The sequence below is a fragment of the Hypanus sabinus genome, chromosome 9, assembly GCF_030144855.1.
Source record: "Hypanus sabinus isolate sHypSab1 chromosome 9, sHypSab1.hap1, whole genome shotgun sequence".
Lineage (NCBI taxonomy): Eukaryota > Metazoa > Chordata > Chondrichthyes > Myliobatiformes > Dasyatidae > Hypanus > Hypanus sabinus.
Genome location: NC_082714.1, coordinates 9,439,100 through 9,461,096, shown reverse-complemented (window position 1 = coordinate 9,461,096; position 21,997 = coordinate 9,439,100). Strand labels below are relative to the sequence as shown.

General features: G+C 41.3%; 1 protein-coding gene across 1 annotated transcript in view; it reads right to left on the bottom strand.

The window, feature by feature from the left end:
• Positions 1-2,192: 2,192 nt before the first annotated feature.
• fam20cb (FAM20C golgi associated secretory pathway kinase b) overlaps positions 2,193-21,997 on the bottom strand; it is a 128,919-nt gene continuing 109,114 nt past the window's right edge. The window contains exons 7-10 of the mRNA XM_059979024.1: positions 19,641-19,750; positions 18,741-18,822; positions 4,901-4,960; positions 2,193-3,052 (exon numbers count right to left, since the gene is read on the bottom strand). Coding sequence (XP_059835007.1) covers positions 2,800-3,052; positions 4,901-4,960; positions 18,741-18,822; positions 19,641-19,750 — 505 coding nt within the window. The 3' untranslated portion in view covers positions 2,193-2,799. The remainder of the gene's footprint in view (positions 3,053-4,900; positions 4,961-18,740; positions 18,823-19,640; positions 19,751-21,997) is intronic.

Below are 21,997 nucleotides of genomic sequence, written 5' to 3'. Positions count from 1 at the left end.
ACCTTTAGCAATGAATTTTTTGCCACTGCTGGCCACAGGAGTAGTTCTAGAAGAGTGGAGGGTGGCAAATGTTGTTCAGTAAAGGGAATAGGGATAACTCTGGGAATTATAGACCAGTGAGTCTTACAGCTGTGGTGGGCAAACTGTTCAAAAAGACTTTGGAGGCAGGATTTATAAGCATTTGGAGTACAGTCTGATTAGGGATAGTCAGCATGGCTTTGTGAGAGGCAGGTCATGCCTCACGAGCCTGATTGAATTCTTTGGGAATGTGACAAAGCAGAGCAGTGGATGTGGTGTACGTGGATTTTAGTAAAGAGTTTGATAAGGTTCCCCATGATAGGCTCATTCAGAAAGACAGGAGGTATGGGATCTGGGGAAACTTAGGTGAGCATACAGAACCGGATTGTCCATAGAAAGCAGAGGGTGGTTGTAGATGGGGTATATTCTGCCTGGAGATCAGTGGCCAGAGGTTTCTCCACAGGGATCTGTTCTGGTGCCTGTTCTGTTCCATTTTGTTGAGCGAGCGGTGGGGGTTTGGGGGTTGATGTTCAGTTGTGTTCTGTTAGTTTTTATGTTTTGGGGGTCAATGCTCTTGTTCCATTTTGTGCGGGGGGGGGGATTGATGCTTCTCTCTGAACGACTTTCATGTTCATGGGCTATCTGAAGAAGATAAATTTCAGAGTTGTGTTTGGATACATGTTTTGATAATAATTGCACCTTTGAACCTTTGCTCTTTGCGATTTTTATAATTGACTTGAAAGCGGAAGTGGTAGGGCAGGTTGGTAAATTTGCATAATACACAAAGGTTGGTAGAATTGTGAAAAGTGTAGTTCAGCCCTGAAAAGCGTGAAGTGATTCACTTTAGAAGGTAGAATTTGAAAGCAGAATACAGGGTTATTGGCTGGATTCTTAACAGTGTGGATGAACAAAGGGATTTTGGGATCCACATCTATAGATCGCTCAGAGTTGCCATGCAAGTCGATAGAGTTGTTAAGAAGGTGTAGGTGTATTAGTGGGAGGATTGAGTTCAGGACCACAAGTTAATGTAGCACCATAAAACCCTGTTCGGACCACACTTGGAATATTCTGTTCAGTCCTGGTTGTCTCATTATAGGAAGGATGTAGAAGCTTTAGAGAGAGTGCAGAGGAGATTTACCAGGATGCCGCCTGGATTAGAGAGCATGAGGATATGCTGAACTTTTCTCTTTGGAGTGAAGGAGGATGAGAGGTGACGAGGTGACTTGGTAGAGCTGTACAAGATGAGATCGATTCCCAGGATGGAAATGGCTAATACAAGGGGGCACAATTTTAAGGTGATTGGAGCGTATAGGGAGAATGTCAGGAGTAGGTTTTTACACAGAGTGTGGTAAGTGTGTGGAACATCCTGCCGGGGTGGTAGTTGAGGAAGATATACTAGAAGCATTTAAGAAATTCTTGAATAGGCACCTGGATGATAGAGAAATGGAGGGCTATGTGAGAGGGAAAGGTTTGACTGATTTTAAAGCAGGTTACGAGGTCAGCATGACATCACAGGCTGATAGGCCTGAATTGTGCTGTAATGTTCTATGTTCTTAAACCAACCTCCTTGGTCAAGCTTCTGCTCAACTGCCCTAGGATCTCTGATTGTGTCTGGAGTCCATTTCTGTTGGATTACTTGCCTGTGAAGCTTCTCACTGTGTCTGACATGGCTGCATATTTTGATAGTTGCATTTAACAAATGGCCATGTGTTTGCGGAATTACTTACTTAACACACCTTACCAGAGCCTCCTTAGGGCATAGCTATCCGAATCCAAGTGATAATTTCAAAAGTCCTTCCCCTTTCAGGTAGGGACCCCTTGTTGACTGTCCATTTTCCTCCACAGATGCAGCCCGACCTGCTGAGTTCTTCTAGTATGTTACTTGTATGTGTGTGTGTGTGCGTGCGCTTCTCCGGACTCCAGCAATTGCAGCCTCTTGCGCCTCTGGGACGCACACAGAAGGTGAGTGTTCCCAAGAAGATCTCTGGATGAAGAGTCTCAGCACAAAATACGGGCCGGTCCAGAGTCACTGCCTGGCCTGTTGGAATCCTCCAGCATTTTGTGCATGTTGCTCCTGTGTCCGTATCTTGAAAGAGCAGTGTAACCTCACCGGCCTCCCACCTCAGGGCCGCTCGCCTCGAATTGAACCTCAAGAGACGCGGGACAGGAGCGAGTTGTTGCCATTACTTTTATTGCACTTTTCACCAGGTCGCAAAAAACAATTACCACAAAATTAAAGCTGAGGAACACCGTTAACGGAGTCGGCTGGAGCCACAGACGCAGACATCAGCCGCCCCCGTCCCTACCTTTACACAAAGAGTTAAGAACAACACTGGTATCAATCTGTCAGGAAGATTCCCCACGCCATCCTTGTCTTCAAACGCGAGCCCAGTTTTCTCAGGCCAATGAAACCGACTTTCAAGTTTTCACACAGCGGGAAGAGTCCTTTTCCTTTCATTTATATATATATATATATTTAAAGATTTATATATTTTAAAGTCTTTTGCTTCTTCTGTTTTGGAATTGCACAGCTGTTCAATATTCACATCTTAGGATTGGATTCAATAGTGAAAAAGAAATCAAGTAAGTGCCTTAACTTAGAAACTTTTCATTATAATAATCTGCGCCAGAGTCTATACTTTACATATTTGGAAACAATTACATCTTTGTTCTGAATTCATTGAATTCAAAAAGTAACATAGATCACCAGTCTCTTCAAGACTTTCTATTTTTTACTTAGATGCGTAAAAAAAAAAGACGGGTGTCTTTGGGGTCCCTCTACTACCTTTTGGAGGAGGCTAAATTGACTTTGAAGTCTATGTCATTTGCCACCACGTTGTTGTGACCCTCCTTCTCCACACAGTCATTGACCATCTTTAAGACAATTCTCACTCTCCTGTCCATTGCTTTCAGGTGGGCGTCAATCAAAATCGGAGAGAGCTTGTCTCTCATCAGCGACTCTTCCATCACATCGCTCAGCTTGTATTCCTCCTTTGCCAGGAGCTGCAGTCGAAGGTATGTCGATTGCTTGATTCTACGCAAGTGGGAGAAGGTGGGGTGTTAGCTCTGAAAATTCACGGCCCAGCCCCTATCAACACTGAAGTTCTCCCACCTCTCCGGACGCTGTCTCCCACACCACACCAAGCCCACTCTCTCTCCTCCCCCTGTGCCCACAAACCCAAACTGGTCCCTGGGCCTTGCTTTTCGAATCCATGCCTTTATTTTCCCACCATGTCCTTGTCCCCGGGACCATCCCTGTTGTTCCCTGTCCTGGTCTAGCAACATGGGAGCTGCGTCTAAAACAGCACACCAACAGGGCTTTCTCAGAAGGCTAAGAAGATCCACAGAGACCCTCACTAATCTTCACAAGTGAGCCACAGAGAGCATCCTCTCGGGATGCATCGCATCTTGGCTTGGTGACTACTCTGCCCCGGACTGTGGAGAGGTGTGTACACAGCCCAGCCCGTCACACAAACCGGCCTCCTCACCACTGACCCCATCTGCACCTCCCACTCTCTTAGGAAAGCAGCCAACATAATCAAGGACTCCTCTCACCTCGGAACATACTCTCTTCTCCACCCTCCCATCGGGCAGAAGGTACAGAAGACGGAGAACACGTACCATCAGCTTCTATCCCACTGCTCTCAGACTCTTCCTCCCACACACTGGAAGATGAACTCGTGATCACCCAATCTGTCTTGTTGCAGCCCCTGCACTGCACTTTCTCTGAACCTGCAAACCTCTTTTTCTTTCTACTGTCTTGATGTACTTAGCTATGGAATAATCTGTATGGGTTGTGTGCAAACTAAAGCTTTTTATTGTTTCTTGGTAGGCATGACAATAGAACAGTACAGTACAGGGACAGGTGTCCAGCCCACAACATTGCACTGAACCATTTAAATTTGTAATCAAATGAGCAACTAAACTAATCTCTTCTGCCTAAAAATGTCCATATCCTTCCATTTCCCTCATTTGCCTATCTAAATGTCTCATAAAATTCTCTAATGCAGTGGATCCCAATTGGGGGTCCATGGACCCTTTGCTTAAAGGCATTGGTCCATGGCATAAAAAAGGTCAGAACCCCTGCCCTAATGTACCTGCCTCTCCCACCATCCCAGGCAGTGTGTTCCAGGCTCCCACTACTTTGTGTAAAACAAGAATTTGTTTCTCACATCTCCTTTGAAATGAGTCCCCTCTCAGCTGAGATGCATGCTCGCTGCACTAGACATTACAACACCAGGAAAAAGATAATGTCTGTTTACTCTGTCTATGTTTCTCAAAATCTTACAAACCTTGAATTCTTCAGACCTGTGTGGGGTGCTGGAGACAGTTGGGCTCTGAGGTCATTAGAGCACCTGAAATGGTTAATTTTTGTTTAACGAGAGCCATTGATTGTTTAGATTTCCTTGTGTTTTTCTTGAGTGACTCGCTCTTTATAATGTAGTCTCCTGGTGTTTTCTGTTTAAGCTTGAGTTTACTTTGATAGGTTTGGGGATTCCCTATTACTTGTAATATTTAGGTGATTGCCTGATTAGTGCTGATCGTGGGGTCCTAGCTTTGAGAATGTTCCTTTTTACGGTGTTGCTTGGTCAAGCCGTCGATGCTCTGTTGGAATTATTATAAATAAACTCTCGTTGCCCTCTCTTCATCAGAGTCTGTCTTTCCTCTGCACGGGTTCTGATATTGCCAGCACACGTCGTGACACTATCAAATCTCCCCTCAGCCTCTGCCGCTCCAGAGAAAACAACCCAAGTTTGTCCAGCCTCTCATTACAGCACGTGCCCTCTAATCCAAGCAGTATCCTGGTAAACCTCTTCTCCACCCTTCCTATCACGAGCCAACCCAATCATAAACCAGTTTCCGATACGCCCTCAGGACTCACCGACAGCACTGACTCAGGGGCACGAGGATGGAAAGCTCGTCGTGCGAATGTTTGCCAAACCTGTGCAGGAAACAAAGTCAAACATTAGGAAGCCCTTTCACAGATCTGGCTGATATGCAGGAGAACTGCGTCTCATAAGGAGACCACGAAACAATTATTTTTCTTCCCAGGCAACCTTCATCCTAGATATGCTGAATCTGGGACTGGCTTCAAGGAGTACTCCCTCTGCAATTTTTACGCAGAACTTTTATAGGTTGCGGGTGAGCGGCAGAACCTGACAAAATGACAATTTAAGGGTAATACAAACAAAATGACAGAGGAAATCAGCAGGTCAGGCAGCATCTGGAGAGGAATAAACAGTCGACAATATGGGCTGAGATCCTTCATCAGGACTGGGAAGGAAGGGGGGAAGAGGCCAGATAAAGACGAGGGAAAGGAGTAGAAGCTGGCAGGAGATAGGTGAGGGGGCTGGTGGGATGAAGTGAGCAGCTGGGAGGAGATAGGTGAGACCAGGTGAGGGGGCAGGTGGGATGAAGTGAGAAGCTGGGAGGTGATAGGTGGAAGAGGTTAAGGGCTAAAGAAGAAGGAATTTGATAGGAAAGGACAATAGACCATGGAGAAAGGGACTAGAAGGTGGTGTTGGGAAGATGAGGAGAAGGGGTGAAAGGGGAGCCAGAATGGGGAATGAAAAAAGAGAGAAGCGTAGGGGGATAAATCAATGGTCATGCCATCAGGTTAGAGAAAGAATTCCCAATCTTTTTTACCATAAACCGAGGGGTCCATAGACCCCAGGTTGGGAACCCCTGGGTTAGAGGCTATCCGGATGGAATATGAGGTTTTGCTCCTCCAGCCTAACCTTCATCAGAGATACAGTATGGTAACAGTTCACAGGGAGAATGTGCAAACTCCTTACAGACAGCTGTGGGAATTGAACCAATAGACAATTCATCATTGTCGTACAATGATGTAATAGAATCCATCGCATTGTTCTAGCTCAATCTTTCAGCTATTATTTTGATTAGTACGAACAGTATGCAAGACAAGCTTTTCACTGTATCTCCATACACGTGAGATACATCTCTGTACAATAACAATAAACCAATTCCAATCCCTATCACAATCCCAATCAAATTCTCAATTCCATTTCTAATCTCTGCTCCAATTCCATCCCAATCCCAATAACAATCACCTATTTAATCCCTATTTAATTTCCAATCCTTTTCCCAATTTCAATTTTAATCTGAATCCCAAAACCAATCCCAGTCCCCATTCCAATCCTGATCCCAACACCAATCCCCATTCCAAACCCAATGCCAATTCCAGTCCCAATTCCATTAAAGCTCCTGGTGTGATGGAAGCTGATATTAATGAACAGTATGGCAGACAAGTGTTTCACATGTTAAATAAAACTGTCCATCATAAAAACAGAAAACAATGGAAATACTCTGCAGGTCAGGCAACATTTGTGGAGAGGGAAGCAGACCTAGTGTTTCAGAACTGGCCTGAAACTTTATTGATTTCCAGCTTTTATCTCATTTCCTGTAGATTGACTTTTCTGTAAACAGGAGAAGCTGGGGGTGGTGATGCATGTTTATGGTCTAAATGGAAATCAGTAGGAGAACTGTACTGGGGCTAAAGAACTGTGTATATGTGTAGGTGGGAGGCAGGAATGGGCTTATTTTTGATGTTGTTTTGTTGCTTGTGTTCTGTGTTGTTATGCCAAGCATGTTGGGTATGCTATGCTGGCACCAAAATGTGTAATTCTGGTATGCTGGTTGTTAATGCAAATGACATGTTTCACTGTTTCATTGTCGGTACGTGAGACAAATAAACTTCAATCTTGAATGAGAATGATAGAGATAGGCAGAGATTTCATGGGCTAAATGGCTGCCTACACTGTCATAAGGTGACGTTAACATATAGCATCAAGGAACAGTTTGTTGCGTAGGAGCCCTGACGCTCTCTCCAAAATTTACTTAGCTAGCAAATCACAACCACAGGGTTCTGCTGATGCTATAAATCTTGAGCAACACACACAAAATGTTGGAGCAACTCAGCAAGTCAGGCAGCATCTATGGAAATGAATATGCTTTGGTCTGATCATCACTAGAAAGGAAGGGGGAAGAAACCAGAATAAGAAGGGTGTGGGGAGGGGTAAAAATACAAACTTACAAGTGATAAGGTGAGCGAGTCCGGGTGAGCATGTAGTCAAAGGGTTGGAGGGTAGCACAGACCACAGATGAATAGCAGTGAGAGAGGGTCTGACTGAGAAGATAAAAACTTCTTCAGGGCGGGCAGGGAGATTTCACAGTCGAGCAGATAATCATAACCAGTGATGCAATGAGTTAGCTGTTTGATAGCATCAGGGATTAAACAATGTCTGGGACCATCTTTCAAGTTTCAAGGGCAGTCTGAGACAGTCCTAGATCTGTCCCATCGTGGGACTGGTTGGAATGGGGACAGAACAAACCAGAGGGTCCAAGATGTACGGGATTGAAATTACCCGGGGTTAACTCTCCTGATGGTTGGCTAGTGATTCAGGCCAATTAAATGTGTTGAGCATTTTGTGCAAGTGACATACAAGCCCACTGCTGTGAGTGGTATTATACAGGGTCAGAAATCCTCCAGGCAAGAACTTTCAGTCTCCATGGTGACCCAGTAGACCTCAGAGCAGGCTTCCTTCGCAACAGGAATTTTAAAGGTATACCTTGAGGAAATATTTTAGAATCTTTCTTTCCACAAGGCCATAATAGCAAATGACACAGGAGCAATACTAGGCCATTCAGCCCATCGAGTCTGTTCCACCATTCCATCAGTGCTGATTTATTATCCTTCTCAACCCCATTCTTCTGCCTTTTTCCCATAACCTTTGACACCCTGACTTATCAAGAGCCTATCAAACTTTGCTTTAAATATACCCAATGGCTTGGCCTACATGACCGCCTATGGCAATGAATTCCACAGATTCACTACACTCTGGCTAATGAAATTACTCCTTTTCTCAGTTCTAAAGGGATGGCCTTCTATTCTGAGGCTGTGCCCTCTGGTCCTAGACTCCCCCAATACAGGAAACATCCTTTCTAAGGCCTTTCAATATTCAATAGGTTTCAATGGGATCTCCCTTGTTCTTTTAAATTCCAAGGAATACAGGTTCAGAGCTATCAAACGCTCCTCATATGTCAATTCTTTTATTCCTGGGATCGTTCTCCTGAACCTCCTCTGGACCCTCTCCAATGCCAGCACATCCTTTCTTAGATAAGGGGCCCAAAACTGTTCATGATACTCCAAGTGCAGTCTGAGAGGTGAGCAGCGCATCAGACACTGGCAATTGAACAATATCTGGGTTTGCTTCACCCAGGGCCTCAGTATTTACCTTTCATCCAGTTTTGCAGACGTGTCTCAGAGGTAAACAGTGGCCAAGCCATCAGGTTAAGAACATTAAACACTGATTTTATCAGCATTCACAAACACACAAAAAGGCACTCGCACTGTGGAGAAGAATGGATGACCTCCAAAAACTGATTGTACCCTCTGTTGTGACCTTGAATCATTGTTGTACTTGTTACCGCTCTTTAGCTGTGGCGGATGGCTGGCTTCAGTAGAGTCTGTTCCGTTCTGTCTCGCCTGAGAGATGTGACTTGCATGAACAACAAGGAAACCCACAGGGACCACATTAGCCGTGAATTTGGGATGCTACAGACAAGTACAAAACCATCCCTTCAAAGTTGTTCTGCTATCCATTGGGACCAAACTGATTCAACCCACAGACTCTCTATTGAGCACTCTACAACTTAGGTTATCAGTATTTTTTAAAATTATCTGTGCAATTTGTCTTCTTTTGCACATTGGTTATTTCTCAGTCTTTGTTTATGTATAGTTCTTCATAAATTCTATTGTATTTCTTTATTTCCCTGTATAAGCCTGCAAGAAAATGACTCTCAAAGTAGTATGTAGTGACACACACTCTGGCCACATTGTTCAAAGTGGCCACTGAGTGTGCGTTTGTCGCCTTCTGTTGCTGTTGCCCATCTACCTCAAGGTGCAACGTGTTGTGTGTAATGTGTAGTTATTTGAATTACCTTCACCTTCCTGTCAGCTTGAATCAGTCTGGCCGTTCCCTCATTAACAAGGCATTTTCACCCACAGAACTGCTGCCCACTGGATTTTGTTTTTTTGTTTCTCTCACCACTCTCTGTAAACTCGAGAGATTGTTCTGCATAGAAATCAGGAGATCAGCAGTTTGAGATTTTCAAACCACCCCGTCTGGCACCAATCATGTAAGTCACTTTGGTCACATTTCTTCATGCTGGTGTTTGGTCTGAACAACAGCTGAACCTCTTGACCATGCCTGTGTGCTTTCATGCATTGAGCTGCTGTCACGTGATGGACTAATTAGATATTTGCATTAACGAACAGGTACACGGGTGTACCGAGTGTAGCTATCCTGAGCAATGCACACAAATTGCTGGAGGAATTCAGCAGGTCAGGCAGCATCTGTGGAGATGAACAAATAGTTGACATTTTGGCCAAAACCCTCTGTCAGGAGTAGTCCTGTTGACGGGTCTCGGCCTGAAACGTTGACTGTCTACTCTTCTCCATAGATGCTGCCGGACCTGCTGAGTTCCTCCAGCATTTTGTGTGTGGTGCTTTGGATTTCCAACATCTTCAGACTTCCTCGTTTCAAGATGCACTGGAGACGCTCATGGAGTGAGTACCGTTTTGGATTCGCTCCATAACCTTTACTTTTTTTTAACCTTTGATCACCCTTATTCAGCTTATTTTTACCTATATCGAAAGTTTCTTTATTCTTTTTTTTGGATTTACTGCCAAGAGTTTGTTGTGAACTTTTGAAGATATGCAAACAGAAATGTCTCTCAGGTCTAAGGGACGGGATCCCGGACGTAATCCGAACGGTAACGGAAAAAAGCAGGCTCCGACACAACAAACACAATTAACTTTTGAATTGTTTATGGAGGTTTTGGATGAAAAATTTGCTGAACTAAAACAATTTTTTAAAGAAGATATAAAGGCTTTTCAAGAGTACATGGTTAAGATGGATTCAGTAATTAAACAGCAACAAGCTCTTATTGCGTCTCTGCAAGAAGAAGCTCGGAAGCGAGATTTGACTATTGGAAAACTGCAACAGGATTTAATTTCGACCATTAAGCTGATGGAAGCCCTTAAAGCCAAGAGTGACGATTTTGAGAATCGGTCCAGAAGACAGAACTTACGTATACTTGGTCTTCCAGACGGCATAGAAAAAGATGAGCCTTCGAAATATTTTACTCAACTTTTAAAAGAAGCGTTTCCGACGATTTTCCCGAATAACCCCCCTTTATTGGATCGGGCACATAGAATTCGGCGTCGATCACCGAGTGTTACAGACAAACCTTCGGTGGTAATTGTCCGGTTCCATTATGTACATGACAAAGAACAAGTTATAAGAGCAGCTCGTCGGGTAGGAATGATTAAAATCAAAGATTTTTGCTTCCGCCTGATCGAAGATTTTAGTTCAGATCTTTTAAAAAGAAGGCTTCTTTTTAAACCGTTGATGGCTGAATGTTATGAGAAAAATCTGAAACCTGCGCTTCTATACCCTGCGAAGCTTCGAATTTCTCCGTCGAATGCTCCACGACAGGTTTTCATTTCAACTTCAGAAGCTAGAAAATATCTGGAGGAGAACTTCCCTACTGCTACAGACACTAGTCTTTAATAAATGAATGATTTTGATCGTGTAAGATGGTTCTCGATCTCTTAAACCAGAATTAAAATCTGGTTATTGGTGTAGGTTCATCCTTCACTTTATACTCAAGTTAAAGTGTGTTTGCGTCATGCTAATTGTTTTGCCTTATACACTTTAATCATTTAACTACATACTTGTCTATTAATTTTGTTCCTTTGAAGGTATATTTTTAATTCTTTGAAGGTAAATTTTTCCTTGATTAAGATGGTGGTTTTTTGGAAAAGATTTTTGGTTTTGCTTAAGATGGCATTATGTTTATATTTTTCGCGTTTCTTCCGTACAAGGCATCGCTTATCTTAGCTTAAATATTTTTTGTTTTGTCTGGGCCAGAGCCCGAGTTATAATTGTTTTTTAGTGATTATATTTTTATTCTTTTTACAACTAACTATACTTAGAAATATGGTTTTTATTATAGCGATTTTATTTTTAAAGTTGGGGTGATTCTTTTATATATATCCTTTTTATATGGAGTGTTCTTCAGCTGACATGGGGGTAGGATTAGTCTTACTTTTTCTCTTTTTAAGTCATATTTTGGCTTTTTCTCTTTTTCTCGGGGGGTGGGGGATGGTCTGTTTTCTAACTCTATTTTTTTTGTACCAGTTTGTGTTAGTTTTTTTATTCGGGCTGTTTTTGAACTTCAAATATGTCTGTGTTGTCGTCACTTCCGGGTTTTCTCACTACTTTTGTTCCTCTTCCGGGTGCATGAGTTTATAAGTTGGTTAACCCTTTCTATACCAAAGGGTTGATTTTAGAATTATGGCTCAGACCATTAATTTTGTGTCTTGGAATACTAAAGGTTTAAATCATCCAATTAAACGAAAGAAGATTTTCAAAGTATTCCAAAGACTTAATGCTCATATCATTTTTGTACAAGAAACTCATGTGAGGAGGGAGGACAAATTTCGTTTTTTTAGATTTTGGCGGGGTCAACAGTATCACGCAAATTCGAATGCTAAAGTAAAAGGAGTTTCAATTTTTATTGACTCCTCTATTTCATTTGTTCAACATGATATTTTTTCGGATCCGAATGGCAGATTTTTGTTAATTACGGGTTTACTTTGTAATAAAAAGGTTGCTTTGGTTAATGTTTATGCTCCAAATGTGGATTGTCCTGACTTTTTTAAGTCTTTATTTACTTCTTTACCCAATCTAAACGAATATAAGTTAATAATGGGTGGTAACTTTAATTGTTGTTTAAATCCTCTGATGGATAAATCTTTATCTATTCAGACTTTACCTAATAAGTCGGCCACTTGTATTAACTCTTTTTTGACTGACAATGGAGTTTTTGATATTTGGAGATTCCGGTATCCTAAAGACAAAGAGTTTTCTTTTTTCTCACATGTTTATCACTCTTATTCAAGAATTGATTATTTTTTTGTAGACTCTTGTTTTATTCCATTGGTAATCGGTTGTAACTATGATATTATAGCTATCTCTGATCATGCTCCGTTATTACTTTCTATGAAATTTACGGATACAGCTTCTAATGCTAGACAATGGCGATTTGACTCTACCTTGTTGCAAGACTCTGACTTTATAAAATTTATGGAGGAGCAGATCGACTTCTTCTTCTCAACTAATTCTACAGATGATATTTCCTGCGGAACACTTTGGGACACTTTTAAAGCTTATATACGTGGACAGATTATTTCTTATTCTGCTGGTTTGAGGAAACGTATCAAGATGGAAACTCTTTTATTGGTTGATAAAATTAAAGAGATTGATAAGAAATATTCGATTGCTCCTAGTAAGGAGCTTTACAAACAAAGGGTTGAACTTCAAATGGAACATAGTTTATTACTTACATCCTCGATTGAAAATCAATTAATGAAAACTAAATCTGATTTTTATATACATAGATAAATCTGGTAAACTGTTAGCTAGTCAATTGAAGAATGCTCTGGTTAAACGTCAAATCACTAAGATTGGTCAGCAGAATGGGAATCTGACAGTTAATCATGATGAGATAAATAAAGCATTTCAAGATTTCTATACCTCCCTGTATCAATCTGAATTTCCTCGATTATAATACCATGTATGATTTTCTTGGAAAATTAAATTTTCCAAGGTTATCATCTGATGATCTTTTGATATTGGATACTCCTATTACGGATGTAGAAATTAAGGGGGCTATTTCCTCAATGAATTCTGGGAAAGCACCGGGTCTAGATGGTTATACAGTTGAATTTTTAAAATTTTTTTCCGCTACTCTTTCCCCTTGGTTAGGTAAGGTTTTTGAGGAGGCCATTAGATTAGGGAATTTGCCACAATCTTTTTATAGAGCTTCCATTTCTCTAATATTGAAGAAAGATAAAGACCCTACTAATTGTGCTTCTTATAGACCTATATCTTTATTGAATGTAGACTCCAAGATTTTTTCTAAGTTACTGGCATCTAGATTGGAGAAGGTATTACCCAAAATTATTTCAGATGATCAAACTGGCTTTATTAAAAATCGTTATTCTTTTTTTAACATTAGGAGATTGTTGAATATTGTTTATACTCCCTCACATGATACTTCAGAATGCGTGATTTCATTAGATGCGGAGAAAGCATTTGACAGAGTTGAATGGCCTTACTTATTTAATGTGTTGGAGAAGTTTAATTTTAGTCCGATATTTATATCATGGATTAAATAGATTTATCATACTCCAGTAGCCTCAGTGGTTACCAATAATCAAAGATCTCCCTTTTTTCGCCTATTTCGGGGCACTAGACAGGGATGTCCTCTTAGTCCATTACTATTTAACATTGCCTTAGAACCTTTGGCAATTGCCATCAGACAATCACAGGATATTTTGGGTATTAATCGTGGGACAGATATTCATAAGTTATCTTTGTATGCAGATGATTTATTATTATTCATTTCTAACCCGGAGGAATCCATTCCAGCAGTTTTATCATTATTGGCTCAATTTAGTGAGTTTTCTGGGTATAAATTAAATCTTAATAAAAGTGAATTGTTTCCATTGAATAAACGGGTCCCAATTTATGGAAATTTACCCTTTAAATTAGTTAATGACTCTTTTACTTATTTAGGGATCAAAATCACAAAAAACCATAAAGATTTGTTTAGATTTAATTTTTTACCCTTAATTGATCAGATTAAAGGTTTGTTTACTAAGTGGTCACCTTTGTCTCTATCCCTAATAGGTAGGATTAATGCTATTAAGATGGTTATTTTACCTAAGTTTTTATATATTTTTCAAGCGATACCAATTTTTATCCCGAAATCTTTTTTTTACTAATGTTGACTCTAAAATTTCTTCATATATATGGCAGTATAAAAATCCCAGGTTAGGTAAAACATATTTACAGAAGACAAAAAAGGAAGGCGGGTTAGCATTACCTAATTTCAGATTTTACTATTGGGCAGTTAATATTAGATATTTGTTATGTTGGTTGAAAGATGGGGGTGGATCTTTTGGCCCTTGTTGGGTGAGTTTAGAAACTAAATCGGTATCAGCTTATGCTTTGGGCTCTATTTTAGGGACTTCTCTCCCTTTTGCTCTTTCTAACTTGCCGAAACGAATTGACAACCCGATAGTTAAACATACATTGCGTATATGGTTTCAATTTCGGAGATTTTTTGGGTTGACTCAATTTGTTTTAAATAGTCCTATTGTATCTAATTGTTTTTTTCACCCTTCCATTATAGATCAAGCTTATTCAGCTTGGAAAACTAAGGGATTACTAAGATTTTCTGATTTATTTTTAGATAATTGTTTCATGTCTTTTGAACAATTATCCAACAAATATAACTTGCCTAGATTTCATTTTTTTAGATATTTACAGATTAGACATTTTTTAAGTTCTGTACTCTCTACGTTTCCAAATTTTGTGCCTTCAGATACTTTGGAGAGTTTATTTGAATTAGACCCTTTTCAAAAAGGGCTTATTTCAAAACTTTATAATATAATTATGAAGATACGTTCAGAGCCTCTTTATAAGACTAAACAGGATTGGGAAAGAGAGCTTAGTTTTAGTATTTCTAGTGAGAATTGGGATAGAATTCTTCAATAGTTAATACATCATCGTTATGTGCCAAACATTCATTAATACAATTTAAGGTCGTACATAGGGCCCATATGTCCAAGGATAAATTAGCTAATTTTTACTCTCATATAAGTCCTATTTGTGATAGATGTCATTCTGAAATTGCGTCTTTAACTCACATGTTTTGGTCGTGTTCATTTTTGGAGAAATATTGGAAAGATATTTTTGATATTATTTCTGCGGTTTTGAATATTGATTTACAACCTCATCCTATTACCGCAATTTTTGGTTTACCAATGTTAGATTCACTGCATTTATCTTCTTCAGCCCGTCGAATGATTGCATTTCTAACTCTGATGGCTAGAAGATCTATATTGTTGAATTGGAAAGAAATTGATCCTCCCACTGTATTTAATTGGTTCTCTCAAACTATGTTATGTTTAAATTTAGAAAAAATTAGAAGTGGTACTTTTGAGACTTCTATTAAATTTGAAAAGTTATGGAGACCATTTATTCAACATTTTCATATGATGTAATATGACCCTGTGCCAAGTTCATTTGATTTCCCAGTTTTCAGCTTATGTATTTTGAGAGGACCGGAAGTGACGGCATTGATGAATACTTATTTTTGTGAGATATTATAAACAGCCCGTTTTTTTTTTCTTCTTTTTTGTTTTTTTTTCTTTTATATTACTTATTAGTTATAGTTATTAGATTAGATCAAAAAAATAATCTAAAAAAAAAAGAAGGCAGTGGAGGCCAATTCTCTGGATGCTTTCAAGAGGGAGTTAGATAGGTATCTTATGGATAGGGGAATCAAGGGATATGGGGACAAGGCAGGAACCGGGTATTGATAGTAGATGATCAGCCATGATCTCAGAATGGCAGTGCAGGCTCAAAGGGCCGAATGGTCTACTTCTGCACCTATTGTCTATTATCTCTGTGCCTAATACACAATCCACCTTCTTTCAGAAATGTGTTCAGAGACTTGATCTTCACAGCTTTCCAAGGAGATAATTCCACAGGACCACCTCCCTCTGAGTCAAGATATTTGTTGTCACCTCTGTCCTATACCAGAGGACATCTTTTGAGGTGGTTGAAGGAAAGTTTAGGGGAGATGTCACAGGTAGGTTTCTTTTTACACACAGTGTAAAAAAAGGTAGGTGCTTAGAATGCCCTGCCAAGGATGGTGGGACAGGTAGATAATTAGAGACATTTAATTGACTTAGATAGGCATATGGGTGATAGAGAAATAAAGGGTTATGCTGGAGGGAAGAGTTAGATTGATCTTGGAGTAGGTTAAAAGATTGGAACAACATTCCCTTACACTCCAGGAGTAACGTGTTGTAAGGTTTCACTGCTAAGGTAATCGTCTGTAGCAGCAGTGTTTGGGTTATGACTGGAGGTAATGGGGGCTTTGGAATGTGTGCTATCCAATGAGAGGCATGTTTCTGAGAGTAGGGATCTTGCGGTCTTTTGTCGGGGAGAATTGAAGAGAGAAGACGCGAATGGAGAGAGTTGGTAGACCGCTGGATGGAGTGGACTTGGAGTGAGGGTCCGAGGGTCAGCTACGCTTGGAGAAGGTCGACGGGGAACAAATGAACAGAAACGTGAGCTCCAACATTGCGCATTAGACAGTTTCATGAGAATGGGCCCTTTTTTTGTTTCTTTATTAACCATACAGTCAAATTAAGAGTTAAAAAGCTCAATCATTTAATCGCATATTGTGTACTGTTTGTTATTTCATGGAACTGATTTGTAACAGGGGAACACATCACACAGCATCCACCCAAACAAGGTTTCTTTAAGTCTCGCTGGGCCGGGGGCTGTCTTCCCCTAGATGAAGCTGCTAGCCAAACACAGGGAATAAAGCTCTAATGTATTTAAGTCTTTCCTTGTAACTCAGGCCCTCAAGTCTCAGCAACATGTTTGTAAATTTTCTCTGTACTTTTTCAGTCTTATTGCTGTCTTTCTGATGGTAGGTCACAGAAACAGGCCCTTTGGTCCTTTGGCGAACTGTTATTCTACCTATTCCACCCGGATCATAGCCCTCCGCGGTGCATGTACTTAGCCGAGCGTCTCTTAAATGTTGAAATGAAACTGGAATCCACCACTTCCGCTGGCAGCTTGTTCCACTCTAACCCCTCCTCCCCTCCACATGAAGAACTCTTGCCCCGCCTCCCCCCCACCCAAGCTCTCCCCGGTGACCACAACTGCACACAGTACTCCAAATCTGACCTCACCAAAATCTCATACATTGTCAACATAACTTTCCAAAGCCTGTACTCAATTTCTGTCAGCGCCATGCCTAGTTGATCCAATCCTTCATGATGTGACAGTCCCCATCACCCCAGGACTCAGTCTCCTGAACCTTAACCATGCTCCCTCTAAAGGCACATGCACCTCCTCTGAAAGGAATTGATCAGAACTGTGTTAAGTACATCATACATCTAATGAACCAGTTTGAGATTCAAAATTCTTTGTTATTTGTCACTACCCTAGTGTAAAGAAGAATGAAATGATTGATACTTTTATATGATGTCTACCTCATGAACACTACCTATTTTTGCTGTTTATTGATTGATTAATTGATACAGCATTGACTGGACCCTTCTGGCCCTTCCAGCTGCACTGCCCAGCAACCCCCAATTTTAACCCGAGCCTAATCAAAGGACAATTTACAATACGATCTACTAACCAGTACGTTTTTGGACTGTGGGAGAAAACTGGAGCACCTGCAGGAAGTTCACGCATTCCACAGGAAAGCCATACTAACTCTTTATAGATGACGCTGGAAATGAATTCTGAACTTGGATGCCCTGAGTTGTAGCCTTGTGCTAACTGTTACGCTACTGTGGTTTTGTACTACTTAGTTATATTCTATATATTTCTTATTGTATATTTTATATATTGCATTGTACCTATGGCACAAAATGACAAATTTCACAATCTATGTCAGCGATATTAAGAGAAATGCACACAAAATGCTGGAGGAACTCAGCAGGTCAGGTAGTGTTTGATGTGCCTATCAATCATACTATATGTTAAACACAAGAGACTCTGCAGCCGCTGGAGATTGTGAGCAACAAAAACAAATTTCTAGAGCAGAGGTTCCCAATCTGAGGTCCATAGACCCCGGGTTAATGGCTGGGGTGCAAGGCGTAAAAAAGAATGGAAACCCCTGGCCTGCAGGTCAAGCAGCGTCTGAGTGAATCTGTGGAATTCATTGCCACAGACCACTATGGAGGCCAAGCCATCGGGTATGTTTAAAGCAGAAGTTATCGGTTCTTGATCATCCAGGGTGCCAAAGGTTACAGGGAGAAGGCAGGAAATTGGAGTTGAGAGGGATAATAGATCAGCCATGATGAAATGGCAGAGCAGACGCGATGGGCTGAATGGCCTAATGCTGCTCCTACCTCTTATGATCTGCGTAGTTCCTCTAGCAATTTGTTCATATATGTTCATGTTAAGCTTTATGTAAGTTATATTAAAAACAAGGGCAGTTAATTGTTTCACAAACACTGGTAATTATGCTAATGAAATGATTACATAGAACAGGATACAGGCCAGATCTCTTTCCTTTGTGTTCTGTTTTTCCATCTTTGTATTTGCACAATTTGATGTTTTCTTCACATTGGTTGTTTGTTCGGCTTTGTGTGCATTTTTCAATGATTGTATTGTGTTTCTTCGTTCTTACTCCGAATGGTGCTTAGGAAATGACTCTCAGGGTTGTATCTGGTGACAGACACACACTTTGGTGATAAATGTACTTTGAAATATGTATGAGACTGACCTGGAGAGGTGACTTACTGGATTCAACAACAGCTAAAGTAGATAGTTTTGTGGTAAACTAATTATGTTATTGCACCTATATGTGAATTGTTAACCCATGCTGTCATTTTATGTATGAAGGTAGCACTAGTTCTCTCTGGGTCTGTCATGTGTTCACTCACAGCTGCACAATCACACACACACACAGGTGAACATGCAGACATACACACACTCGTACACATAACATACGCACAGGCATGCACACGTATACACATGCACACACTTTTGCCCGTCCCATTGGAAGTCAGAATATCTCCCTCTCCTTACCCTCTGCCGTTGTCTAGATGAATGATAAATGAATCGTTCCCAAACTTTTCAAATGTCTCGTAATGGTGCCGATCCATGTTACCTGTTGAGAGAGCAGCAGAGAAACAGTCAGCCAAAGACAGGGCCTTCATGATCAGTTTCCTCTACTCTTTCCCCTAAACCACACAAATTATTCCTCAAAACATGTCTGATCTGATCAGATCAGATTCAGTTTATTGTCATTTAGAAACCACAAATGCAATGCAGTTAAAAAATGAGACAACGTTCCTCCAGAATGATATCACAAAAGCACATGACAAAACAGACTACACCAGAAAATCCACATAAAGTTTGGCAATCCCCAATCCAGAGTCCGGAGAGGCTGCTGCGTATTAATATCGCGCTACCATCTTAGCGCATTTCCTGGAAAGGAGCTCCAAATCCACCAGACAAAAACAAGACCAAAAACTAAAGCTACAAGACCTGCACAAAACCACATAGTTACAACAGTGCAAACAATAGCATAATTGATTAAAAAAACAGACCATGGGCACAGTAAAAATTGTCCAAAGATGTTAAAAAACCATTAGTTCGAAAGAAACCACTATACCCTGCATATCCCAAAATCTATCAAGGTTTGAGCAGCAAATGGCCTGCCCCTGCTTCTATCCCTTCAGAAGTCAGCTGATATACAAGAGGAAACCATTCAGCCCATCAATACTGTACCTCTCATAACTCAATATACCCACCAGCTGATCTCTGAGGCTGCCGAATGTCAGATGATTTAGCACAATCACAGCAGGGATCGTCACCAGGCAAGAACACCATAATTTACTGGGAGTGCACGGTGCTTGGCCCTATAGCCCGGAGGGCCAACTCCCATCCTGTACAATCTCACCACATACAGAGAGCCTTCCTTACCCATGAGAAAGTCAAAAATAGTCATGTCGATGAGGTCGAGGAGCCGTGTGCCGGAGTTGTAAGGTGCCGTTTGTTTGACTTCCTCGCAGTAGTCAGGATCCACCTCCCATCTGCTCGGGGGAAACAGAGACTCCTGTTAGTAGCACAGCCAGTGATTGTAGTGTCCTCGCAAATCTCCCTCACACCGAACTGCCCCTCCCGACCCCCCAGCCCCCTAATCCCAAAGTCTTTCTGCCGTAACATCTGCTGTACAAATCACACGCAAACCCCTCTCAGTGAATCGGGAACTGCTTCCCAGGGTCTCTGTACCACAACATTTACTGTATAGGGTATACATTAACCCCTCCTCTCTATCCAGCAACAATTCATTTCTTGGGAAATGAATGTACAAGGGTATACGTGCTATCATAGGGACAGAAATGTGGGCAGAGGGGGTGGGGTGGCCCTGTTGGTGAGGAATGAGATTCAGTCCTTTGCAAGGGGGGACATAGGATCAGGAGAAGTAGAGTCTGTGTGGATAGAACTGAGGAACAGTAAGGACAAAAAGACCTTAATGGGTGTTGTCTATAAGCTACCAAACAGTAGCATGGATATTGGATGCAAATTGAATAGGGAGTTAACATTGGCATGTGGCAAAGGTAATGTCGCAGTAGTTATGGGGGATTTCAACATGCAGGTGAACTGGGAGAATCAGGTTGGTGCTGGACCCCAGGATAGGGAGTTTGTAGAGTGCCTACGGGATGCATTCTTGGAACAGCTTGTACGAGAGCCGACCAGGGACAAGACTATTCTGGATTTAGTGTTATGTAATGAACAGGATTTGATAAGTGATCTTGCAGTAAAGGAGCCATTAGGAGGTAGTGATCACAATATGATAAGCTTTTATCTGCAATTTGAGAAGGATAAGGGCAGCTCGGAGGTGTCAGTGTTGCAGATGAACAGGGGAAACTATGGAGCCATGAGGGAGGAGCTGGCCAAAGTTAAATGGATGGATATCCTAGCAGAAAAGACAGTGGAACAGCAATGGCAGGTATTCTTGGGAATAATGCACAAGGTGCAAAATCAGTTCATCCCCCAGAGAAGGAAGGATTCAAAGGGGGGAAAGGGGCCACAGTGGTTAACAAAGGAAGTCAGAGATTGCATAGCATTAAAAAAATGTATGACGGAGCTAAGGTGAGTGGGAAGACAGATGATTGGGAAATTTTTAAGGAACAACAGAACTTAACTAAAAAGGCAATATGGGGAGAAAAAATGAGGTATGAACACAAGCTAGCCAGGAATATAAAGGAGGATAGCAAAAGCTTTTTTAGGTATGTGAAGAGAAAGAATATAGTTAAGAACAATGTTGGGCCCTTGAAGAATGAATTGGGTGAAATTGTTATGGGAAACAGAGAAATGGCAGAAGAATTTAATAAGTACTTTAGATCTGTCTTCACTAGGGAAGACACAAGCAATCTCCCAGATGTATGGATGGGCCAAGGACATAGGGTAACAGAGGAAATGAAACAGATTGACATTAGGAAGGAAATGGTGATGAATAGACTGATGGGACTGAAGGCTAACAAATCCCCAGGTCCAGATGGTCTGCATCCTAGGGTACTAAAGGAGGTGGCCCTGGAAATTGCGGATGCATTGGTAATCATTTTCCAACGTTCCTTAGATTCTGGATCAGTTCCTGAGGATTGGAGAATGGCTAATGTTATCCCACTTTTTAAGAAAGGAGGGAGGGAGAAAACAGAGGACTATCGACTTGTCAGCCTGACATCGGTGGTGGGGAAGATCCTAGAGTCCATTATTAAGGATGAAATAGTGGCATATCTAGATAGCAGTGGGAGGATTGGGCCGAGCCAGCATGGATTTACCAAGGGCAAATCATGCTTGACTAATCTATTGGAGTTTTTCGAGGATGTAACCAGAAAGTTAGACGGGGGAGATCCAGTGGATGTAGTGTACTTCGATTTTCAGAAGGCATTTGATAAGGTCCCACATAGGAGATTGGTGGGTAAAATCAGAGCTCATGGCATTGGGGGGAAGATATTGACATGGATAGAAAACTGGTTGGCAGATAGAAAGCAAAGGGTAGGGGTGAATGGGTGTTTCTTGGAATGGCAGGTGGTGGCTAGTGGGGTGCCACAGGGCTCGGTATTGGGACCACAGCTGTTTACGATTCACATCAACGATTTAGATGAAGGCATTGAGAATAACATCAGCAAGTTTGCTGATGATACTAAGCTGGGTGGCAGTGTGACATGTGATGAGGATGTTAGGAGAATTCAGGGTGACTTGGATAGGCTGAGTGAGTGGGCAGATACTTGGCAAATGATGTTTAATGTGGATAAGTGTGAGGAGTAAGAACA